The following is a 27,604-nucleotide window of genomic DNA, read 5'->3' as shown; positions in this document are numbered from 1 at the left end:
TCTCTAACTCTTAGTTGCATCTACTAATGTATGAATATCCCAGTAGCAAATAAGAAAATGGTAATCCATCACAAAGTCATTGATTGGCATGGGAGGGTGGAAGAAGGGTGGTATGAGTTAATATCTATAAGTAATTAGGAGGTAATTTTGCCTTGGATATCGAAGTCAGCAAAAGAACAGAACTTTGAACTCAAAACCATTCTTCCTTTAACTTTGTCCCCATGAAATATGGTTTCATTTTTAGAACCACAAGGTTAAAAACTAGCTGGAAATTGTCATCATTTTCTATATCTACTACCTGCATGGAATTGCGTCTCTAAGCTCATTTCTATTCCATCATTATAGTTATTGGGTATACCATTCTTTTTTGCTTTGCATTTTTCTGCATAGTTTCATGTTTCTCTAAATTCTTCATATCTTTTGTTCCTTATAGTACAGCAATATTCCATTTCCTTCATGTGCCATAATTTGTTCATTTCCCACTTATTGGTCTCATATTTGGTTTCTGACTTTTAGAATCATAAATGAAAGAACAGCTATCAGCATTTTTGTACATATAGGTTTTCTATTTAAAAAACAAACCTTACCTTCCATCATAGAACCAATAATCTGTATTGGTTGCAAAAAGAAGACGGGTAAGGGCTAGCTAATGGGGATTAAATGGCTTGCTAGGGTCACACAGATAGGAGGTATCTGAGGTCATATTTGAACCCAAAACCTGCTGTTTCTAAGCCTGTCTCTCAATCCACTGAGACAACTGCCTAGCTGTCCTCCATAGAGGTCTTTTATTGCAGTCGACAACCTCCTTGAGATACAGTTCTAGTTAATTGATCTCTAGGTCAAAGGATATGAACAATTTAGTAACTTTTCTTACATAATTCCAAATCATTTTCTAGAACAGTTGAAAACAATTCACAGTTCCCCTGGCCATGAATAGGATGCTTGCCTTCCCTCAGCCCCACCAATGAATTTTCCCCTCTTCTACAGTGTTTGCTGTGCTCTCTGTCCTAGTCCTATTGCCCACTAGTTGAGTGCTCATGACTTCTTGCCTGGACTATTAGAATAGCCTCCCAACTAGCCTGTCTCTTCTTTAGTCCTTTCCCACCCGTACCAGAATATTCTTTCAAATGTACAGATCAGACCTTGATATTCATTGTTCAAAAATTCTACAGTAGTTGCCCATTACTCACAAGATTAACAAGAAAATAAAATATTAGTCTTAGAGACCCTCACAATCTGTATCCAACTTGCTTATCCAGCCTTATTTCACAGTATTGCCTTTTAGTCACTGTATAGTCCAACAATTCTAGAATATTTACCATTTCGTGGTCTTACCTTGCTCTTCTCTGTCTCCTTCAGTCAATAAACATTAATTAAGCATTTTTTATGTGCTAGGGATACAAAGAGAAAGACTAACCAATAACTTTTGGGATGTATCATTCATTACCCACCCAGTAAATATGATTAAATGACTAACCTTTTTTCCCAATTTTATTTTCAGTTCTAAAATTTCTCCTCTCAATCCCTTCTCTCAGTCTTTAAAAATGTTTTGATGCCTTTTTTATATCATAATCTTTACCACATATACCTTCCTTCCCCTTCCCCTTCCCAGTAAACTCTCTTGTAACAAGAACTTAAAAATTTAATATTAATCAAAAAGTGACCATATCTGGCATTTTTTTGCAGCACACCACACTGAGAGTTCCCATGCCTTCAACAAAAGAAGGGAGGTACATTTCATTTCCTCATCTTTTTCTTGGCTGCCTGAACTCTTGAACGATTCATGCTTAAGATTTTGTAATTTTGTGTGGATTCCTTGTATGTTCAGGGTCTCCACCTTGAATTCTCAACCAATCTAAAGCTACTTTTTTCTCTTTTTTTATATCCTTGAACCTTACCTCCTCAAATTCTACCCATGATGCCTCCAAATTTATTACTTTTTTTTTCTCTAAACCAAGTAAATATGAGGCTTTGCTTTCTATCAGGTATTTTAGAAGACTTCCTTTAGCCAAAGGTGAGGCGTTCTGCAGCCTGCCCTTGTTCAGTTCTAACACTGGTTACAGTTGACAGTAAACAGGATACCACTCTGGACCCCACAGGTTTGCCCTTATATACACACAGAGAACACACACACACACACACACACACAAACACACACACACACACACCTTTTCTGACTTCCATTTAGCCAGTATGCTACCAATTAAAGATGATGCATAGAAAAATTTCACTGGGTCCATCCAGTTCTTATGACTTATTCACCACTTATTTTAATCTTCTTTTTTTTGACCTCTGCGGTCCAGTTATTTCTACCATCTCAAGTTTGTAAGATCACAAGATTTAGATTTACACCTGGAAGAGATTGCAGAGACCCTTGAGTTATAGTATTCTCTATTTTATGTTGAAGGGACCCCAGAATCTCTTGAATTATAAAATCATAGATCGGAAGAGTCATCGGAAGCTATCTGTTTCAGTTCATTTTACAGATCAAGAAACTGAGGTTACTTGGCCATATAGGCAAATATGTACAGGAACTCTAAATCCTACCCCCATTTGTTAGGTTTCCATCCCAACCCTCACAACACCTGGAGAAATGAGTTGAGTCCAATCTTCTCTTAATCCATGGGATCTTCACACCCACATACAAAGGAAAGGTTTATATTACAAACCAATCTCCCCATCCCCATGGATCAACTCCAGTGCCTCTTAGACTGCTGGCTTGTGCTTAGAGCTCTCTTGCTTCATCCTGACCTGCCTCTTGTCACACCCTCTCACCCCCATCCCAGCCAAGAGCTCCTCTTTTGCCCTTCTCCTGCCTGGCTCTCCACACCATAGCTCTGTTGAAACAAAGCTCCATTTTGAGATCTAGTCTGACATTGTGTCTCATGTCCTTGCTCTGGGCCACTCCCTCTGGCATGGTTTATGATTTGGCTTGGTAACCGTGTCACCGGAGTCTGTGAAGCATTCTGGTGTGCAGTGCCTACAAAAGATGCTGTGTCACATGAAAAAAAAAAAGTTGACTCTCATTTTGGGAGATGCTCCTCCTCCACTGGAGCCCCTGGTGCTGCCCCTGTGCTCTGGCTCTTTTAAGGTCCCCTTCCTGCCAGGAAATCCGAGAAGGGCAGGGAGAGGGAAATAGAAGCCAGGAGCTAGGGAAGGCAGGATAATAGATGATATGGGATAGAAAATAGAGGGGCTGTTTGTCTGATTTGCACTTTCATTACGGAGAGCATTTGAATAGTTTTAAGACACATCAATTGAGACTAGACATTTTCAGTCCAAAAATGAAATACGAATTATTCTCTTGGGGTGTGTGTGTTTGTGTGTGTGTGTGTGCATGTATGTGTATGTAAGCCTGAATGTAAGTGTATTTGTATTTGTACACACACACTACAAGGATGCATCTTCTGTGGCTGTGTGTGCCTACTTCATTAGATGGGTGTGTACATATGTAAGATGAAAAAGATTAAAAACACTTAATTTTGATGGTCTGCCTCACAGCTGCTTCTCTTAGAATTCCAAAGCTATCATAGGTTAATGGGAGCTCTAGCAAGTGTTTCTCTGTCTGTCTTTCTCAGACACACACACATGCATGCACACACACACCCTCTTTCTAAGTCTCTCTCTCTCTCTCTCTCTCTCTCTCTCTCTCTCTCTCTCTCTCTCTCTCTCCTCTCTCTCCTCTCCCTCTCTCTCTCTCCCTCTCTCTCTCCCTCTCTCTCACCCCTCCCCTACTTTCCCTCCCTCCCTCCCTCCCCCTCCTCCCTCTCCCTCTCTCCCCCTCCCTCTCAGACAGCAGACATGAGAGAAACTGGTGCAGCTTCCTCTGAGAAGCAGGCTTGACTATGGGGATTGGCAAGGTTGCTGTGTGCTCCTCTTCCCTTGCCTCACTCTAGGTGAAAGCTGTGATGCTGGAGCAGATGCTGAATTGAGATGGGAAGTTGGATGGGAGCTCAGTGGGGCCAGGATCATGGGACAGGACAAGGTTGGGCTCACGAGGATGCCTCAGCAGTATTGATTCCCGAGTCCGTTCTGGGAATTCTCAGCCCCCTATGGATTTTAGAATTTCCATATCTTTTTTACTTCACCTTTACACTGTGCCACTTCCTCCCGAGATGGCCCCAGACCTGCAAGAGACATTTGAGTAAAGCTTTTTATTAACAGACATGAAGAAATGGAGTCTGCACTTGCTTATTTAGCCATGATTTATCAATGATGATGGATTGGAAAGCAGTGTAAGTAACATGATTATGCCTCTCCCTACAGCTAGATAAACTTGTTGTCTTGTTTCTTGTTGTCTTAACTTTCCTGTTGTACTTTTCCTTAGAGTGGTAGCAAGATGAAAACATTTCCAAGTGCTTCAGAGAAGTTAGGAGGGACAAGATTAGTCAGGCTCCTGCCCCCACCCCGAAAAGGTGATGGACACATAAAGGGCACCACTGTGTCCAGAAGGGCACCAATGTTCTTGACATAGAATCCAGGAATGCCTTTCCCCCTCCCTTGAGACAGACAGACAGACAGACAGACAGAACTAATACCAGCAAGATATTAACTGGGCTCGGGAACTGACAGCTTTTGCTGCCTACAGACCAGGCTATTGAATAGCTGCTAGTTTGGTATCCGAGACAGTATTTTAAATGTGTTACCTGTGCAGGACCAGGATGAAAAGGAAAAAAAAGAAGGAAAGAAAGAAAGGAAGAAAGGAAGGAAGGAAGAAAATGGGGCTAGCCTGTGGCTTTCAAAAAGGGCTTTTCTGGCCGGCAGAAATGTGAGATTGATTTTTCCACTAAATGTTCAATGTATTTTCCTTCCTGCTGTTTCTGCTTTTCTTATGAGAGGAGACCTCCCTTACTATAGTATAATGGCACTGGGCACCCCTAGGTTGCGGGATATTAGTGAACTGAAAACTGGTCACTGCTTGGAAACACCAGCCCAAGTTCCCCCATGTCTGTGGGAGGGCTTGGTTCAAGCATCTTCAATTCTCCTCTTTTCAGGGTGGGCGGGGGAGAATATTTAACACAGGAACAGAAATCAATGAGGTTAGTGACAGAGAATGGAACGTGTAATGGATTTTTAAAAACCTAAGCTTTAGAATACAGTAATACAGTGTGTATTTTCTAATAGGAAACAAAGCCGATTTTTGTTGTGAATAAGTCATTCGCAAAGTCATTTTAAGTTTCCCTGAAAAGCAGGCTTTTAAAGTGGTCTCTTAATGTTATGTAAACCATCCAGGCACTAAAGCCCAATGACTCCTCGGTTATTTATTTATTCCAGAGGTGGGGGGCAGAGGCTGGAGTCGATTAGTGTCATTCTTCTCTTGTAGTCCCTACAGGAAGACTTTCTATGGGACCAAGATCACAAATTTGCTCAGATCGGGAAGTGGGGCTCCTATTTGAGAGAGCTGGAAACAGTCCAAGAATGAGCTTTTCCTCAGTTAACTTTGCTGAGCCTCCATCTATCACTTCTGTAGCCCAGGCGGGGCAGCCCCTCTCTCCCCGTTCCCTCTGAGCCTTGGAACACCATGAAAGACCCTTCTGCAGATTCCCCCTTTGAACACGCCCTGCGATGTTTAAAGCCCAGCCTTGGACAGAGGAAGCACTGTAGCGAGATGCAGAGGGGCTGCCAATTTTGGAATTGAATGAGCTCAGTTGGTGCCTGAATATGAAATCACTTCTGTGAGTGTACAAGTGAGATCATATCTCAGGCTGTACCAGAAGTGCTCCTAACTTTATTGATTGACATTTAGCATCCTCAGAGCCCTGGGCAGCCAGAGATACACCTGAGGGGGAGCCTGTCTGAGGTACAGGGTCGTAGGGCATTGGGGAGAGCCCAGTTACCCCAAAATAAGTAGGGCCACGCCTTTTAACATTTATCCTTTGTTATCCGGGGAAATCTGATACAGAAAACACATGTTCAGAGTGTCATGTGAGTGCTTCTCTGCACACTAAGTGGTTGTATCACAAGGGGAGGGGGTAGAGAACCTTTTAATCTTGCACTGTTTTGTTTTGAGTTTTGTTCGCATGGATCCTTGCTCATTAGCATTTAGAGGAGATTGGGAGGGAGATGGAAAACCTGGAGTAAAGCACCCAGTGTGGAATCCTGTGGAAACATGAGAAGAGTTTGAAGTTTGGGAGTCAGAGGACCTGGGTTTAAGTCTCAGGTGATTTCCAGGGACTAGCTAGGGGGACTTGGATAGGTCACCCATCTCTTCTCCAAGTTGCATTGCCCCTCCTCCTCCTTAAAGTAAGGGGTTTTGGATTAGGTGATCTCTTATGGTCCCTTCTAGCTCTAAACCATCTCATGCTATGAAAGCAGATGGGCTTGAAATAGGATCTTTTCCAAGCTCCAAATTCTAGCTCCACCCACTTGTTCTGATTCTGGTTGAAAAGAGTCCCTAGCAGAGTCCCATTGCATTCTTCTCCCCAACCTCTACCACCCCAGACCCCAGTTAATATCTTGTGATGGTCATTTTTGTTTTCAGCATGTTGCCTTGGACTGGGCACCAGGAGATGATTTTTCCAGAGAATACAGATGAGCATCAATAACAAAAGTCATCTACTAGTTAAATTCCTGTGATAGGGAAAGTGGCATTCTGAGGCTATGCATTGCACGGTACCATGTACATTGGTGTTTAATAAATGCCAAATTCAGTTTAAAAAGTGTCATTACTCTCTCTCCTCTCAAATCCCCAGTGAATCTCATGTATATTCCATGAAAACAAAATGATTAGCTGCCAAAAGCACCACATTGAGAGAAGATGGTGAGTGCTTTTTTTTTCTGTGGTCAATGAGGAAAGGGGCCAGATCTGCTGATACCTGCAAACACCCTTTAGAGAAAGGCAGTTGATTGGCATCAGCAAAATTGCTGAGCAATAAAGTACTGTAGTCAAGGTGAGAGAATGAAGAGAGATGCAGGTCTGTCTCTTAGGAGTTTCAGGCAAAGTTCTGTTCAGAGCCCAGAAGCTCTAAACTGATAAAGCCAGATGGCAAAGATAAGTCTCAAACTGATCAATACCTTACAGATGGAATAAAGCTTTCATTTTAGCCCGATGTTCTTGCATGGAAGCTTTGTTCAAGATAAATGGCAATTTATATCATTTTGCTAGGCAATCCCTTCTGAACTAGGATGCTGGGGATGCTCTCCTCTAGCAACTGGCTGGCTGTCTTCTAAAAAACTGGACACTTAGGAGAGGCAATAGGATAAAGGGAGTAGCATTTTGGACTTGGAGGCAGAAAGGTCCAGATTCAAATCCCACACCTATACTTACTGTGTGTGTACCTATTGGTAGACCACTTTGCTGGGACGTGACATTTTGGTTGATGAAACCCTACTTGACTTTGCCATCCTGTCTCTACTTGCCTTCCCTCTTCTTTCTCTGAGTAGAGAAAACCACTCAGTAGAGGATAGGGAAAACCCTACAAAGATGAAGCTCTTTCTTGGCTAACTTGCTAAGGAGAGAAGAATAATGTCCCCTCTAAGGCTGGAAGGGGGAAGAGATTTCTCTTCCTGTAAAGAGATATGAAAAGAAAAAAGAGTTTTTGTATGTCATATGAATTCCACACCAACACCGTGATTATCAGTCTAGGTCTATTGACATATCCAGCTCTAGGAACATCAGAGCAGTGACTTTCCTTAGTGGTGATCATAGATCTTTGAATGTGCAGGATTGGTGAGGACTTATGTCTGGAGAAGGAACTGAGAGATCTAGACTCTTCTTCAAACTTTGTCATTAGTCAAATGTATATGTATATGTTTATTGTGTGTGTGTGTGTAGATACTTATATTCATATTTATAAAATCTTGGGCAACTCAATGCCCCAGGGAACTCTGGGATAGATAGACAGACAGATAGGTGGATACAGACAGATAAAGAGAGAAACAGACAGACAGACAGATGATAGATAGACAGACAGATGATTGATAGAGATCTTTTTAGACCTCACTTCCTTCACCTGTAAAATGGAAATAATAATGCTTCTTCTACCTGTAATTATAGGGCTGTAGAGAAGATAAAGTGAGATAGTACAGGAAGTTCCAAAAGTCTTTGAAAAGTACCAAGGGAAGGAGAATATAATACTGTGGGCTAACAATAGGAAGCATCAGTGCAGAGTAGGGATCCAGAATGCTTGGTTTGTTCATCAAAGCTCATCATTTTGGACCAAACCAACTAATATTTATTCAATGAAATTAAAACCTACAAAGTGCTTGGGGGTGGTCAACTGGGTAGCACAGTGGATAGAGTGTCAGACCTAGAGCAGGAAAACCTGAGTTCAAATCCAGACTCAAACATTTATTGGCTGTGTGACCTTGGCCTAGTCACTTTACCCTGCTTGCCTCAGCTTCCTCATTTGTCAAATGAGCTAGAGAAGGAAATGGCACTGTCTTTGCCAAGAAAACCCCAAATGGAGTCATGAAGAGTCAGAAATTATGGAAATTACCAAACAACAGGAAGTGCTCCAAAAAGAACAGAGATTGACCAGGAAAATTTTGATCCAAGGCTCATTTCTGATACATACTGGCTGTGTGATCTTAGGCAAGTTCTTAGGCAAGATCTTAGGCAAGGACTTTCAAAGTCCCTGGGAACTCTTGTCAGCTAATAAACTGCAAAGTAGGTGCCTATCTGTATAGATAAAATAACCAGGGAAATAATAGATTCAGACCAAAAAAGTTAGCATTTGGGTAATACTTTAAGACTTTCAAAGACCTGTTTGATCCTTACAGCATCCCTGAAGGTAGGTGCTATTATCTCAATTTTACTGATATGGAAATTGAGGCAGACAGAGTTTAAGGACTTGTCCAGAGTCACACAGCTAGCAAGTATCTGAAATTGGATTTTAATTCAGTTCTTCCTGATTCTCTCTACACTGAAACACCTAACCACTTAAAAAAAAAAAAGAAATTAGTCAAGGTACTCTGTAAATTGCTAGGAATTCAAGGATGGAGTGAGATACAGATCTTACCCTCAAGTTTGTAATATATCAGGGAGCTGATCACAAATGACTGATGCAAGATAAAATTTATAAAATAAGAGATTAGATAGTATAGTGGGAAGAACCCTATATGATTCGGAGTTTCCATATAAAGGTTTACTTTCTGCCTCTATTGTCTTATCCTTAAAATGGGATAGGAATGTTTGTGCTGTGAGATAGTACAATGCAGTGGATAGAGGACCAGGCAGGGTCAAAGTGGTCTGTGTTCAAGTTTTGCCTCTCATATATTAGGTACATGACCATGGATAAATCACTTAACCCCTCAATGTTCCATGCCACTCTCTGATTCAAAATTGTAAGCAGGTTGTTAATCTTCATTAAGGGAAGGGGTTTCCACATGAGCAGATACAATAAGAGATCTGGACTAAAAATTAAAACAACCCCCCCCCCCCCAAAGGCTGTTGTGAAGATAAGGCATTATTCAACTCTCACTCATAAGAAATCCAGATAACTTGTTTGGGAAATTTCAGGAAGGAGAAAATGGGGTAAAGGAAGGAATCAAAGATATTATTCCCCCTTAATCTCTGACATACACAATTTACCTTAGAAGCAGGGTTGACCATGTATGTAGAATCTAAAATCCTTGCTACTTGAGATTCCCCAAGGAAGGACAAAGCCTTTTATCTTATTCCACCATTGGAGAAGAGACTTTCATAGCATATATCCCTGTAAGAGGTGAGTTTTTCACTGAAATTCACATCAAGGTGTAAATAACTGAATATTAGAGCTCATCTTCCCTTAAAGATGCCATGGAATTTGATGGGAGGACTGAGAAAGAAAAGGTCCTGGCTGCTTGAAGTTGAGGGAAGAGGAATACAAAAATGGGAGCCTGGGGACAAGGAGGACTGAGTCGGCCAACTTTATAATTTTCCTGAGGCTGATGTCGCTCAACATTGGCAAATAGTAATACTATTGATTTTTTTTCTCTAGAAAATAAATGGATCTGTTGGGTGCCAATTGTGGTCAGGGCATTGTAATGGAGGCTGTGGGGAGAGGGAGGCACCAAGAAAGTGGATGACAAAACTCTGCATACTGTAGATGAATGGATGAAAAGGAATTTATATAGTATAATGGAGGAGACAAGACTAATCCATGTGGAAAAAATAAAATATTTATGAAAAAAGGGACAAGAGTGTAAGCAAATGTTTTTGACTGTATACAGACACGCTGAGAATCAATGGGGTTCAGTGGGGGTGCTCATAGCTGGAAGGCATTATTTTGAGAAGACTTCACAGCAGAAAGGGGGGGGGACCTAGCTTAGTGGAGAGGAGAGAGCCTTTCAAGTCCAATTTATGATAGAAGGAAGCGAGTCATTTTTGTTTTCTGTGACATCTTCACTCGAGGCCAGGGCAGCAGTCTGCCATTGTTCTGGAATTTTGCCAGTCTATAGTAAAGCAAACAAGGATTTGTTAAGGTAGTAGTGTTGTGTTCCTTTGTTGTTCAGTCATTTTCAGTCGTGTCTGACTCTTTGTGACCCCATTTGGGGTTTTCTTGGAAAAGATTCTAGAATGGTTTGCCATTTCCTTCTCCAGATCATTTGACAGATGAGGAAAAAGCTAGTCTGAGGCTAGCTTTGAACTTAGCTTTTCCTGACTTCTGGCATAAGGTATTTACTGTGCCCCCTAGCTTCCCCCTAACTAAGTGCCCAGGAGCATAGAATGAGAGATATCAAGGGGGAAAGGAACTAGGGGCATTTTGTTCAATTTCCTCAATTTTACAGGTGAAAACACTGAAGTCTATAAAAGTTCAATGATTTGTGCAAAGCCATAGCAAAATCTGGATCTGAACTCACAGCCTCTGACTTACATTCCATTGTTATTTCTACCATATTGTGCTGAATGAGAGCATTTGAATATGGAAATGCAAATGCTTTTATCTTAAGCTATTTTTGCTGCTTTTAAAAAGTATTAACTTTCTCCAGAGAGTAAATATGATAAAGAAATGATTATGAGGCTCTGCACAAAATATCAAATATATCTGACACTCATGTTAAAATTAGACTGTTGCCCTAAGGTAGGAGGAAATGGTTTTTCTCCTCTATTCTCTTCTTCTCTGAACCTTCTAGTCCATTTTATATTCAAATTCAGTCTGTGATTAATTTTTCTGATGCACAATTCCAAATCATATCTCTATGTCATTCCTCTGCTCAATAACCTTCAATTGCTCTCTTTTAAATAAGACACATTTTTCTATTGTTAAGTGCCTTTTACTTTTTTCTTTCTGTCTTTGTAGCACCTGACACAGAGCCTGGCACAGTGTGGGCACTTAATAAATGCTTGTTCTTTGATTATTTGATTGCTCTCACATAATGCAACTCAATCAATATTTATTAAATGAAGGGTGGGGAAGCACTTTTCATGTCTTAGGTTTAGAAAGCTCCATGAAGCACTGTGTTCATAATTAATAATATCAGCAGGAAGGAGCCATTGTTTCTAAGCCGTTCTTTATGTTTTATTAGCCCCTTACACAGAGAATGTGTGACCACTCTCTAGGGTAGGTAGACCCACCACAGGGTCACCTAAATGCTTCCCATCCAATTGGTTTATAAGAAATGACATTGGATTGCTTTAAAAAAAAATTTTTTTTTTCTGAGTCCCATCTTGGAGAAAGCAATTTTAGATTTACCTTTTATTGGCAAAGTGATTGATTATCCACTCTAATGGTGTTTGGCCTTTGTTGGTAATGAAACCAAGGGCTTCTCTGGCTTTAGGTCTGTGTGATTTCATCTCTTAGAAAGAGAGAGAGAGAGAGAGAGACAGAGAGAGAGAGAGAGAGACAGAGAGAGAGAGAGACAGAGAGAGAGAGAGGGAAAGAGAGAGAGAGAGAGAGAGAGAGAGAGAGGGAAAGAGAGAGAGACAGAGAAAGAGAGAGAAAGAGAGAGAGAGAGAGAGGGAAAGAGAGAGAGACAGAGAGAAAAAGAGAGAGAGACAGAGACAGAGACAGAGAGAGACAGAGAGAAAAAGAGAGACAGAGACAGAGAGAGACAGAGACAGAGAGAGAGTGAGAGACAGAGACAGAGAGAGAAAAAGAGAGAGAGAGACTCTGTGTGTGTGTGGGGGGGGGGGGGGGAAGGCATCCTGACTCATACAGTACTGCCCTGTTATCTCACCTCCCCAGGTCCAGCCCCAATGTTCCCACCGGCTCATTTTTGCCTCTTTCTGTGACCTTCAGTTGTTTCTATCAAATAACGAAGCTCCTGCTGTAATTTGGGGAGTGAAGGGGCAAAGGAGGGGGGAATGTGAGGTAATGAGGCTACCAAATCTTTTAAAATCTATCTGTCGCTCTGGAGGGAAATTGGGGAATGGGATGAAGCCACAAATCTGAGATGTCAGCTCATAAATATGTAAGCTCCCTTCTTACTTTATAAGCATCTTGACAGCCAAAGCTGTCATTTACACGTTCTCCACAGCTGAGCTCAAAATTTCCAGTTGCCAGATCGCCCCTGGATACTAGAAATTCAGAATGGGAGCCTGTTTGGAGAAAACAATGTTGAGTGTTCTTATTAAAAAAAAAACAACCAAAAAAAAAACTCCATTTGTTTCTACTGATGCTGATGCTGCCCCTTAGAGTTCTTTTCTCCTCCCCCTTGCCCCCATCTTCCTTGGCAATGATTCTTTTGCATGATCTAAATAAAATGGACAAATATTTAAGGGAGTTCGACTAAATATGGAAGCAGAACAGAACAAAGGGGGTATATTTGCATGAAGATAAGTGGATCAGTGAGCAGGAGATTGTGGGAAAAGCACTAGTTCTCAGATCAGAGGACCTGGGTTCAAATTTCTCTTCTGATCCTCATTTACCTGTGTGACTTTAATAAGATACTTCACTTCAGTTTCATTCTGAATAAAATGAGGGGCTTGGACCAAGAGGCTTTGGAGTCTGGGGTTCCTTCCAGCTCTAGGTCTATAATCCTACACACCAGCAAATTTCTTTTCTGGGAAAATACTTAGCTTCTGTTCTGTGAAGCCAGTGTTCACTGGTGCTTGATATACTATTGCATATAATACTTTGCTCATAGTAGGACGCTTTGTTGTTGTTCAGTTGTATACAATTTTTTGGAACTCCATTTGGGGTGTTCTTGGCAAAGATACTGGCGTGGTTTGCCATTTCCTTCTCCAGCTCATTGAGGCAGGGTCACACAACTCTTAAGTGTATGATATTGGATTTGACCTCAGGAAGATGAGTCTTCCTCACTCCAAGCCCATTACTCTATCCACTGTGCCCCCTAGCTGTCTTCATATCCATTTTCTCATTCTGACACCTATATGTTTCGTTTGTCTTCATCATCTCTGAAAGTTCATCCCTTCCTCTTAACTCACAATACAACCACAATACATCTACCCATTTCTTCCTCTAGGCTTTCATTGCCTCTTGCTATGTTATTGCAAGAAATAGTCTCCTAATTAGACTCTGAATGCTGTCTCTCCAGTCTCCAATCTCCAGTCTCCACACAAATGCCAAGCTGATTATGCTACAACATAGGTCTGACATTGTCACCCCCTTGTTCCCAAAGTGTTGGTGCCCCCCATTTCCCCTAGGATAAAATAAGGTTATTGATTTGGAACCAGAAAGTAATTTATTCCCCTCATTTTAGAAATGAGGAAACTGAGATTGTCTAGTGACTTGGCCACAGTCAACAAAAGTTTTCTTTTCTACATTGAGAATAATGGATGGACCTCAAACCCATTGGTGAGTTGGGGCGGGGTGTCTATCCCAAGCATGTGAAGATTGCCTCTGATGGAATGGGCAAATGAGAACAAATTTGTTCCAGCAGCCAAGGTGGTGGCTGAAGCAGGAATTATAGAGCTCTAACAGCTTGGTCAGAGGTCAAAAATGCCAACATTGTCCATTGCATTCAAGGCCATTGCTAGTAATCCTGACTTTTCTCTTGTCACTGGATTTGGATGACTCTGGAAGAAAGTGTAAGGCTGAGGACTGTGCAACTTTGCCTCACTTAAATCCAATTCATGCATGAGTCAAGACATCATCCTGTAAGCTCAATGGTCCTCATCAAAAATGATGGCTGAATATACCATCCTTCTTGTTTAATCTCTCCACTGTACCATGCTTCTCTCGTTGGCGGTTACAGCTCTTCGTAGTTAGACTTCCGCCTGCCTTTATAGGCTGATTACAAATGACTTCTCTATACCCTCTCCACTCTAACCAAACTGGCCATTGGCTGTTACCTCTTGGACTTCTGCCTTTGTATTTTTGCTCAGACTATGCTGAGACACGTTCCATCCTCACTGCTCCTTGTTGAAACCACAAGTCCCTTCAAGGATCAGCTCAAGTGCCTCCTCCTTCAGGAAGTCTTTCTTGAGTCCTCTGCATGTTAGTGTGCCCTCCTCCCTATAATTTTGTATACAGACTATAATTTATCTTTGATGACATTGTATGCCCCCAGGAAGGTTTAAACTCCTTGTGCACAGAGAACATCTTACTTTGAATGTGTATCCCAAGGCTTGGCACATAGTAGGAGCACTTAGAAAATATTTACTGAATGAATACACATGTATTGAATGAATATATCTAACATAATGCACTGTATGATCTAAGAATATAGATGTTTTTGCAAATAAAGGACTCTTCAAGCCTTTTAAACCACACTATTAATGGTTATTAATTTAATTGTATTTCCACTATGTAGGGATAAAGTTAAAAATTGGCCCTGTGGTTTCACTGGCACATGGAATTCCTGGTTTCAGGACCTTCTCTCTTATCAGTGTAGGATGGTACTTTCTCAGCAACTTACAGTCTTGGAGATTCTCCTGTAGCACAAAGAGGTTAAATAACTCATCCAGGGTCACACAGAATTTGAACCTAGCCAAGTCTTTCTGGCTGTAAGATTAGCCACCCTTATGCCTCTATTCCTATTATCTAGTGTTGTTGTTCAGTCATTTCAGTCATGTCCAACTCTTTGTGACCCCACCTGGGTTTTCTTGACAAAGATTCTGAAGTGGTTTGCCATTTCCTTCTCCCGCTTATTTTACAGATGAGATAACTGAGGCAAATTAGGTTAAATGACTTGCCCAGGGTCACACAGCTAGCAAATATCTAAGGTCAGATTTGAACTTGGGAAGATGAGACTTCTTGATTTCAGAACCACACTCTACCTGCTATACCCTTTTGTCTAGTAAAAGAAGGTGAAATTTTGGGGTATCTCAATATTTCTAACTATCATTAATGGATTCTATTAACTTCCTATAATGATTCTCAATGTATAATGATTACTACTTGGTGTCACACCAAGTTGTATTTCCCAAAAGACTGGAAAGAGCTGCCTCTTAGAGAATACATACATACATACATACATACATACATATATATATATATATATATGAGAGAGAGAGAGAGAGAGAGAGGATTTAGGTAGGAACTGACCTCAACCATGTTCAGAAGTCTAGGTCTGATTGATTGGTTTTTTAGCTGAGTCAATGGGTAGACTCGAGCTAAGTCATTCAGCCCCAACACAATCTGCTCATTTGTAAATTCCTTTTAGTATCCAGTTCTTAGCAGAACCGCTTTTTACAAAGAAGAGATGATTCATGAGAGCTGAGGGGACTTCAGCTCGCCTAATGGTACCCATTGGAAGAGGCAAAAGACATCCTTATGGGCTCTCAGATGGGGATGCTATGGCATCCTTTAGGCAGCTCACCACACTGCCATTAGTTAGCTTTGTAACTTAATCTCTCTGAGCCTGTTCCCTCATCTGTAAAATGGGGATAATCACTCTTGTATAACCTACCTCACAAGGTAGCTTTGGGGGAGGGAGGGAGGACTGTGTAAGCAATAAACCGCTCTATGAATGGGAGCTATCAGAACACTTAGCGTAGCTATTTGTTATCCTGCATTCTCTTAGACTCAGCTCTTATTAATCAGCCCTACAGTGGATTCCAGTGATATATTCTAGTACATGCCCAGTGATAACTGCTGTCTATTATTATGAGCTTAAATACCACACAGTCCAGAAGGGCTTTCTAAGTCATGGGATATTGAATTGTGCTCAGTGTGTGTGAAGTCACAGAGTCATAGGATTTGGGAGCTGGAAAGATCCTTGAAAAGATTGTTTTTGCCGTTGAGTCATTTTACTTGTATCCAAACCTTTGTGAACCCATTTGGGATTTTCTTGGCAGAAATATAGGAGTGGCTTTCCATTTCCTTCTCCAGCTCATTTTACAGAGGAGAAAAGTGAGGCAGAGTTAAGTGACTTTTCCAGGGTCATATACCTAGTAAAATGTCTGTGGCTGGAATTGAACTCAGGTCTTCCTGACTTCAGGCTCTGTGTGCTATTCACTGTACCACCTGTATTCTTCATCAATTTTAATAGATTTTATATACTATAGGGTAGTAGAGTGGACAGAGAGCTAGCTTAAAAGTCAGGAAGACCTCAGTTCAAATTCTTCTTTGGCCTCTGTGTAGATGTGCTACCCTTAGTTTGCTACTTAATTTTTCTGATCTCTAAGCTCTGTAAGATGAGGTACCCGTCTGTCCTGGTAGAAGCAGTTTTTTCACCAAGGATTTACCTAGACCAGTGAAATCACAGATCCATTCCCAAACTATATCTCCCAATGGCATGGTAATAGTTGGCATTTATATATAAAAGTGGACAACTAGGTGGCACAGTGGGGAGAGTCCCAGCCCTTTGGTCAGGAAAACCCATCAAATATGACCTCAGTCACTTACTAGTTATGTGAGCCTAGGTGAACTGTTTAACCCTGTTTGCCTCAGTTTCCTCATTTGTTAAATGAGCTGGAGAAGGAAATGGCCAACCACTTTAGTACCTTTGTCAAGAAAACCCCAAATGGGGCCACAAAGAGCTACACAACTCAAATATCTGAACTATGACAATATACAATAATGTTTTAAGCTTTGCAAAATGCTTTACATAACTGATCTTTCCAATCTCATACATATTTACTTTCTCCCAAGCATTCTATGATTGAGCAATACTGGTCTTCTTACAATTCCTAGAACATGGCATTTCATCTCCTGTTTCTGGATGTCCCCCATGTCTGGAATACACTGTCTCCTCCCCTTTGCATCTTAGTTTCTCTTCAAGACATTGTTTAAATCCCATTTTGTAAACCCAGTGGAATTACTCATTGGCTACAGGAGGGGAGTGGGAGGAGGGGAGGGAAAGAAGATGAAACATGTAACCATGGAAAAAGATTCTAAATTAATTAATTAAATAAAAAATTTCAAATAAAAAATAAGTCATATGTATGATTTATTATTTATATTATTATTTATATTATCATATGTATGGTTTATTTTTTATTTGAAAAATATATAAAATATATAAAATCACATATATGTATATATATATATATATATATATATAATTCTGAAAGAGACAGTGAGAGTGCAAGAATGCCTTACTTAAATCCAGTTCACAAGCAAGTCAAAACATCACCCCATGATGTCATTGGTCCCCTTCCAAACAAAGGATGAGCAATCACCTAGCTGGCTCTATGTTAGGAGCAAGAGACACAAAGACAAAAAAGAAAGAGTTCTTGGCCTCAAGGAAAATGTGGCATGGATGTGTGTGTGTAATATTGATGCATGAATCATTACATGTAATTAGTTATAATTATCATGTATAGTATATTATTAGAAATGTATATTACATAAAACTATATATAACTATAAACAGAATTTTTGATTGTTTAAAATATCCCATTTCTTGACTATAATGGAGAGGGGAATGCTATTATTTATATATTTGAATATTCTTTAGTCTGAATTTTACTCCCTGAATGATTTATGATAATATTGTCTTGAATTAGGTAATAATTAATTAGTTAATTAATCTAATAGGTAGATGAATAGCCCAAACTCCCATTTTCACATTGGGGAAATGGCACCTCTGGATTATGCTCATAGAATGAAGGACTTAGAGTGCTTGGAAGGACCAGAGAGATGCCCCTCCCCTCCCCCAATGCTTGGAGTAAGGGATGACCCTCAAAATGGATTCCTGAGATTCCTTCCCTGCATTCCTTTGGGTCTAAGCTTTTGTGATCTCCACCTACTTCCATTAGATTATAAGATTTCTGAGAGTAAAGCCCATGGTTGTATCTATCTCTGTTCTTCCTAGCACCTAGCCAGGTGCCTTGCACATTCTAGGCACTTAATAAATATTGGTTGAACTAAATTGGCTCCTTATTTCATAGGTGAAATATTTTATAATTTTATATATTTTCATATATATATGTATATATATATATACATATATATATATATAATTTCATAGCTGCGTCTCAGAGGCATTAAGTGATGCAGCTAATGCCTCTTGTATTAAGGGTGCCACCCAACAGCTTCAAGTCTGAGAATGGAGGTGAAATATTGTCCTGCCTAAGAAGTTTGCTTTTAATTCATCTTACATACATAATCTTAACAAATAACTCTACAGTTAAACTGCAGCATGTGCCAGGTGTGGAAGGTACCTCAGAGATGGAGGCTAATCTGATCACTATGGTGATAGCCACTCCTGGAGAAGTCCTCTGGTGTCTGATAACACCTCCCTGGTCCTTATCAGGACTTCCCAGAGTGAGACAAGGAAATGTGGACTTTGAGCCCCCTCTGGAGGAGAGAAAATGAGCCCTCCCCTACTAGCCCTGGAGCAAGTGGTTTCTTTGCTAAAGGTCACAAATAAGGGAAAAGAAGGAAAGCAAAACATCTAATCGAATTAACTTTTAGAGTTAACCTTATAGCTTAGTGGCTGAAGCCTTTTGTTCTTAGAATTCCCAGGAGGAATATTTGGATTACAAGACAGGCTAACTCTAAGACTCCCCTTCCACTCCTGATGCCAATAATAACAAAAACACTTCCCAAAGTTCTTATAATTTTTGCTCTAGCTTACTGGTTTGCCCAATTACTTCGAATATGGAGGAACATATATTTGCTACAATCTATCAACAGATATTTATTAAGTGTTTTTTATGTAGGAGGCACAAGAAAAAGCAAAAACACTTGTCCCTCAACCAGCTTACGTTCTAATGGGGATAGGGAAATAGAATATGCATGTGTGTGTTTACATCTATGTAAATATATATGTGCTATATCTAAATTTATGTGTATTAAAATTATACTTGACTATGGTAGAAGGAGACAGGAAGGAAAGACAGTAAAGAAAGGAAAGTAATGGAAGGAAAAACAGGAAGGAAAAAAGGAAACACGGTGGAAAAAATTATTTGAGAAGGAAAAAAGGAAACACGGTGGAAAAAATTATTTGAGAAGAGTCATGAGTGAAATAGCAGATTATTATATATATAGCCCACTACCATCTGGACTATTGATAAGAATAATTCTAACTACAACTGAAAGGTCTACTTTGTAATTCAATAACAACCTTCTATTTAAGTAAAATGACTAAAGATTATATTATAGAATTATAGGATTAGTGAGCTCAGCAAATTAAATGAAATCAAATGCTTACATCGAAGTTAAGATGTCAGTGGGACATTGGACATCCAAGTGGATGCCACTGGGACAGATAGGAGCTCAACAGCTTAATCTTGGATGGGCCATAGACTGTTACTAACTTCTCTGATAAAATCCTGCCTTTGTGGGTCAGCCAGGCAGTATCTAGCTCAGTTGTCACCTCCTTCATGAAGATTTTCTTGGTGCTTCCAGCCGAAAAAGAGCTCTCTTTCACTTTGATTACAGCATTTTTCTTAGATTCCCTTCTTTAGTCTTATTACACTCCATCTTGAATCATACTTGTTTTTTAAGTGTCTTATTCCCTTACTGAGATTTCAAGGAATGTCTTTTTCTGAAGGACAATAATTGTGCCATTTTTATCTTTATATAGTTATCTATCTCTTACCATAGCACTTGGGAAGTATTTAAATGTCCGTGAATTGAATTAATGTGCACTGTTTTGTTCAGGTCCTCTTAAGATAGGTGTATACATTGGTCAAGACTAAAGATGTTATCAGTGGTAACAGAACTACGTTTTTCTCTGATGTCTAGCACAAATAGCCAACTTTCTATTTCTAATTCAACAATTCAAGTGGATAGAGCTCCAGGCCTGAGTTCAAATTTGGCTTCAGACACTTCCTTGCTTTGTGACTCTGGGCAAATCACTTCATCTCAGTTGCTTAGTCCTTACTGCCACTCCTTTGCTCTAAGAGAGAAAGTGAGGGTTAAAAAACACGCAATTCAATTATATACATTTAGCATGGTTGCTCGCTGTGGGATGCTGGAGAGAGAGCCTGGCTTCAATCAGAATAACCAGGGTTCTCAGGCCAAATGTTCTATCCACTGTACCATGTAGCTATCTTGACAAACAATGTGATTTAGTAGATAGAACATACTTACTATTCACTGAGCATCACAGTCTTAATTTCCTCCTATAGAAAATATAAACAAAATTATTTTCATATTCATAAAATTATTTTGTATTTGTACAAAATTATTTTTATATTTAAAATATTTTATTTGTAAATCAATTTCTATTTATTTTATATATTTCTATTTAATATATAAATATACTCACATGTTATATAAGAATACTTATGTATCTGTATATTTTATAAAACATTGATGAATAAAATATAAACTTAAAATATTTCTAAAAATAAATTTAAAACATATATTACACAGCTTACCTCAATGAGCTGTTATGAGGAAAACCAGCCCCCAATAAATATGAATTTAAAATATAAGACACTGGTGATAAGGGACAGACCCAACTGGAAGCACAAAAATGAAATTAAAATACAAATTTTATATACTTGTTCGACCAACATTAAACAAATCCTATCTAATGTGAATGAAAATCCCTGAGAAAACTGGGAAATTACCAGATTAAGTTCCTCATATTACAGAAAGATTCACCTCTGATTCTTTTAAATCGTCTATATAACAAACTCCTCTTCAGTATTTAAGGATTTTCAGATCATTAGCTGCTTAACAGAGTGAGGGAAGAGCAGAGAACTTTAAATATAAAGTGTTGATAGTCACTGTCAATTGAATATCACTCAGAAATGAAGATAAATCATCTATGATATAATTGAAGTCAAAGGAAGATAAAGAATTCAATTGATAAAAGCTTGGATTACCATCAACTTTTCAGGGATACAGAGAGAAGCTCATCTCTGTTACCAAAAGACAGGGGAGGGGAGATGTCGGGAATCATATCATTTGACAGAATCAGCCCCAGAAAGGGGATGCCTCTCTTCTCTTTAGCCCAAGTGGCCCGTAGGAGAATAGCTAATAACAATCAACCTTTGCCATATTAGGTGGGGAATGAAGAAGGCACTTGTTTATAGATCACTTGCCTAGAAATGTAGAAATGATCTTCAGGACTTTTTATTTGAACCAGCTGTTAGAATGACCTTCATCCTCCTGCTATCTTTTTAAGGCACTTCCTAGCACAGGTGGAAACCATTAAATGAACAGGTAGATAAAAGGGCAGAAAGTGCCAGAGCCATGGAGGGAGAAGATCAGCAAAAAACACAATGGCAAAAAGCAGGGCTGCCTGTTTTGTAGATTAATTTTTACTCTGATAAATTGTTTTCTTTGGAATTTCCCTAGACCTGTAGTAGCCTATCTGTTTTATAGTGTTCATGTCTTTTTTTTTTTTCATTAAAACCCAGTGCTGTCAACCATTTTTCTGGTAGCTGGCTTCTATGTGGCCATATAATACCAATAGCTTGTGTTTATTTTTATATATAGGGAATATCTTGGAGCAGTCTTAAGCTATGAAAGCTTATGATCACTCTAAGACTTGGGGGAAATTCAATATATATTTGTGGGTATGCACATGTACATACAAAAGGATTTTAATTTATATATTTCATACAGTTATGAACACAAACCATTTATATATATGTGCATAAATACGTGAATATATGTATGCTATTCATTCATTTGTTCCTTTCAGATTTGTTCATTTATTTGTCCATTCACTTACCAGAGAAGCAGTCTGGTATAGTGGAAAGCAGAATCAGGAAGACCCGAGTTCAAAGCCTACCTTTGATACTTAGTAGTTGGGTGGCTGTGTTACTAAGTTAAGAATTACTAGGTTACAAAGGGATTTTTATCAGCCTCGGTGTGGGGAGGGAGTTCTTATGCTGAGGAAATGGCAGATCCTTGATTTATTGGCTTTGCCCAGGTTTTCAGAGTTTAACAGATGTTGTCTCCTGAAACTTGCTGACATCATTTGAGAGGGAAGAGGGGAACATGGATTTTTGCTGGTTTTGCATTTGCACCTGCATTTGCATTTGCATTTGCAATGCACCTGAGGCATTGGCTGGCCAGATGCCTCATCCAGGGTCACCCAGCCATTAAGTAACACAGGCAAGAATAAGGGCCAGGAAGATTTTGAAGTAATATAATATGATGTGATACATGACATAATATAACATAACATGACATAATGTAATAACACAACATAATATAACATAACATGGACACAATAGAACATAACATGACCTAATATAACACGACATAATATGATATAACATAACATGACATAATGACACATGACATAATATCACATAAAATGACAATATAACATGACATAATATAACATGACATAATATAACACAACATGACACAACATAACAAAACATTACATAATATAACAACACAACATAATATAAAATGACATAATATAACATAACATGACATACTATAACACTACATAATATAACATAACACAACATAACATAACATAGCATGATACAACATAACATAACATGATATAATATAATGTAACATGGCATAATATAATGTAACATGACAATATGACATAACACGACATAATATGATATAACATGAAATAATATGATGTAACACGACATAATATGGTGTAATATGACATAATATAACATGACATAATATAGCATAACACGGCATAATATAAAATGACATAATATAACATAACATGACATACTATAACACGACATAATATAACATAACACAACATAACATAACATAGCATGACACAACATAACATAACATGATATAATATAATGTAACACGGCATAATATAATGTAACATGACAATATGACATAACACGACATAATATGATATAACATGAAATAATATGATGCAACACAACATAATATGGTGTAATATGACACAATATAACATGAAATAACATAGCATAACATGACATAATATAGTATAACATGACATAATATAACATGATACAACATAGCATAATAACATAATATAACATGACACAACATAATATATAACATAACTCAACATAATATAACATAACATGACATGATATAACACGGCATAATATAACATAATATGACATAACATAACACAACATAACACGACATAATATGACACAGTATGACATAATATAAAACGAACTATAACACAACATAATATAACATAACATGACACAATATAACATAACATGACATAATATGATGCAGCATGACATAATATGATGTAACATGACATAATATGACATGACACACTGTAACATGATATAATATAAAATAACATAACATAATGTAAAATGACAATATAATGTAACATGGCATAATATAGCATAACACAACATACTATAACATAAGATGACATAATATAACATAACATGGCATAATATAATGTAACATGACATAACACAACATAATATGATGTAACATGACATAATGTGATGCAACATGACATAACATGATATAACATGACATAATATAACATGACATAACATAACACAACATAACATGACACAATATAACATAAAATGACATAATATAGCATAACACAACATAATATAGCATAACATGACGTAATATAACATGACATAATATAACATGACACATAATACAACATGACATAATACAGCATGACACAACATAATATAACATAACATGACATAATATGACACAACATGGAATAATATGACATAACACGACATAATATAACATAACACAACACAATATAAAATAACATGACATTCTATAACGTAATATAACATAACATAATATAACACAATATAATGTAACACGACATAATATAATGTAATATGACATAATATAATGTAACATGACATAATATAATATAACATGACACAACATAACATAACATGGCATAATAGAACATGATATAATATAACATGACATAATATAACACAATATAATGTAACATGACATAATATAACACGACATAATATAATGTAATACGACATAATATAACATGACATAATATGACATAACATGACATACTATAACATAGCATGACACAATATAACATAACACGACACAATACAATATAACATAATATGACATAATATAACATAACATGACACAACATAACATGACATAATATAACATAGTATGACATAATATAATGTAACACAACATAATATAACATAAAATTACATAATATACCATAATATGACATAATATAATGTAACATTACATAATATAACATAACATGGCATAATATAACATGACATAATATATTACATGACACAATATAACATAAAATGCATACTATAACAACATAATATGACACAATATAATATAAAATTACATAATATACCATAATATGACATAATATAATATTACATGCCACAATATAACATAAAATGGATACTTTAACATAACACAAAATAATATAGCATAACACAACATAATATAATATAACATGACATAATATAACACAACATGACATAATACAACACAACATAATATAGCATGACATAATATAACACAACATAATATAAGAAAACATAACACAACATGATATGACATAACATAACATGACATAACATACAATGACATGACATGACATGACATAACATAACATAACATAGCAAGAATGGGAGAGCAAATGTTTCTTGCAGTGCCTGGCACATAGTAGGTACTTAATAAATGCTCACACTCTCCCTTCCCCTACAAAAAAAAATGTACAAGACACAATTTAAGTTTAGACTGCATTATTATTTCCCCCATTACTTTCTTAAGTCTTGACAATCAACAAAGGAATAAATCAAGCCCTGTTTTTTTTTTTTTCTGAGGTTTAAGTATTTCCACTGAAAAATTTATAATGGACTCTTGAGCTGGCTGTAGACACCTCTGATCTATAGGAGCACACAGAACCCCAGATTTAGAACTAGAAAGGTCTCACTTTACAGTTGAAGAAAGAATGAAAATGCCTTGGCCAAAGTTATATATATGGCAGAACCAGGATTCAATATATGTTATATTCAATATATATTATATGCATCTGTATATATATATATGTATATATACACATATATATATAATATAATGGCAGAACCAGGATTCAAAGCCAGACTTTTTCCATTGAATTTCACATTTGTCTTGAAATTAGAATTGCTGAGAGAATTCTTGATATTTTGATTCCTTTTAATAACTGAAGTAAAAAAGTAATATTGAGGCAGTTAGGCAGCACAGTGGATAGAGCCCTAAGGCTGGAGTGGGAAGCATGTGGGTTCAAATCTGATCTCAGACACTTACTACTTGTATGATTCTAGTTAAGTTCCTTAAACCTAATTGCCTGGTCCTTGCAACTCTTCTGTCTTAGAATTGTTACTGACAAAAGATAAAGGATTTTTAAAAAGTAATCTTGATTTTTTAAAATTAAAAACACACAATTTCTTTTTAGAAAGCTAAAAAAAGTTGTATTACTAGGTAAGAAGCAGGCTTCTAAACCATAGTGAATATCACTCAAGAATTGAGAATTAATTAAATTTCATCCCTCCTTCATTAAAGGGTTACAGGTAATGAGCAAAGAAGAGCTGTGGATGAAAGGTTTTACTCTTTCTACAAACTCTGTGCATTGCTATCACACACCTTGATGCATTTTGCTGCTTCAAGGCTACAAATTACATCTCTGTGTGAAGTGTTTAATTTCATGTGATTTTTCATTTCATATGCTCAAAAAGGGGAAAAGGTAAGAACAAAGCACTGAGTTTCTATTTTAATAAAAACACTAAAAGGGAGCAATTCAAATGCTTTTTAGGTTCTTCTATTTTTTCCAAATAACCAACAGAATAGCTAAAGTATAAATAATTAAAGAAAAACTCCATTGGAAATTCTCAGAATCATAGAATCTCAAAATTGGAAGGAATATCAGAGAGCATCTAGGCCTAGGCTTTTAAACCTTTTTCGGTGTTATAGGTCCCTTTGGCAGTTTAGTGAGACCTATGGACCCCTACTCAGAATGATGTTTTTAGAAGCATAAAATGAGCTACGTAGGGACTACAAAGGAAACCAATTGTATTGGAATTCAGTTACCAAAATAATTTGTTTGAAGTTTGTAGGATCCCAGGTTAAAAATCCCTGATCTTGGCCATTCTGGATCAAAATAGAATGCCTTTTCCCCACATACTTGATAGAAAGTCATTGAGCTTTTTTTTCAGAGATCCCAGTGAGGGGAACCTCAGTACTTCCTAAGCCAACTCACTCTGTGTCTGGATAGCTCTATTAAGATGATTTTCCATACATCAAGACTAAAATTTACCTCTATATACATTGCACCCACTCTTCCTAGTTCTGTCTTCTGACTCCTTTTCCCTGGATTAGCTCTTCAAATATTTGAAGATAGTTATTACTTCCCACTCTTCTTTAAATGAAAAATTTCTTGTTCCTTTAACTAGTCCTCATGAGGCATGGACTTGAGTACTTCCCCCATTCTGGCTGCATTCTCGAGACCTTGGAACATTACATTTTATCAAGATCATTTTGAACTATCACTGTATAGTCCCTGGATAGTACTAGATACTACATCTTCCCCTCACTGCCTCCCCTCTCCTCTCCTCTCCTCTCCTCTCCTCTCCTCTCCTCTCCTCTCCTCTCCTCTCCTCTCCTCTCCTCTCCTCTCCTCTCCTCTCCTCTCCTCTCCTCTCCTCTCCTCTCCTCTCCTCTCCTCTCCTCTCCTCTCCTCTCCTCTCCTCTCCTCTCCTCTCCTCTCCTCTCCTCTCCTCTCCTCTCCTCTCCTCTCCTCTCCTCTCCTCTCCTCTCCTCTCCTCTCCTCTCCTCTCCTCTCCTCTCCTCTCCTCTCCTCTCCTCTCCTCTCCTCTCCTCTCCTCTCCTCTCCTCTCCTCTCCTCTCCTCTCCTCTCCTCTCCTCTCCTCTCCTCTCCTCTCCTCTCCTCTCCTCTCCTCTCCTCTCCCTCTCCCTCTCCCTCTCCCTCTCCCTCTCCCTCTCCCTCTCCCTCTCCCTCTCCCTCTCCCTCTCCCTTTCCCTCTCCTTCCTTCCTTCCTTCCTTCCTTCCTTCCTTCCTTCCTTCCTTCCTTCCTTCCTTCCTTCCTTCCTTCCTTCCTTCCTTCCTTCCTTCCTTCCTTCCTTCCTTCCTTCCTTCCTTCCTTCCTTCCTTCCTTCCTTCTTCCTTCCTTCTTCCTTCCTTCCTTCCTTCCTTCCTTCCTTCCTTCCTTCCTTCCTTCCTTCCTTCCTTCCTTCCTTCCTTCCTTCCTTCCTTCCTTCCTTCCTTCCTTCTTTCCTTCCTTTCTATCTCCCTTCCTTCCTTCCCTTCCACTCCTCCTCTCTTTCTCTTCCCCCTTCCCTCTTATTTATGTATTTTGTTTTCATATAATCAACATTTCTCAGTATATTCCTCCCACTCTGAGAGCTAGCCTTGATTTATTAAAAAAAAAATAAGAGAGAGAAATTTTAAA

The 27,604-nt window shown here is 38.3% G+C and overlaps 1 protein-coding gene across 2 annotated transcripts in view; it reads left to right on the top strand.

The window, feature by feature from the left end:
• Positions 1-27,604, top strand: part of KIF26B (kinesin family member 26B) — a 636,727-nt gene that overhangs the window by 389,421 nt on the left and 219,702 nt on the right. Inside the window, exon 1 of one of the 2 annotated variants that reach the window (XM_056816054.1) lies at positions 3,796-4,235. The exons of the other annotated variant lie outside the window; for it this stretch is intronic. Coding sequence (XP_056672032.1) covers positions 4,213-4,235 — 23 coding nt within the window. The 5' untranslated portion in view covers positions 3,796-4,212. Of the gene's footprint in view, positions 1-3,795; positions 4,236-27,604 lie in introns of those variants that run through there. 2 annotated transcript variants of the gene reach the window in all.

This window comes from Monodelphis domestica, chromosome 2 (assembly GCF_027887165.1).
Source record: "Monodelphis domestica isolate mMonDom1 chromosome 2, mMonDom1.pri, whole genome shotgun sequence".
Lineage (NCBI taxonomy): Eukaryota > Metazoa > Chordata > Mammalia > Didelphimorphia > Didelphidae > Monodelphis > Monodelphis domestica.
This window is presented reverse-complemented; position numbering and strand designations above follow the sequence as displayed.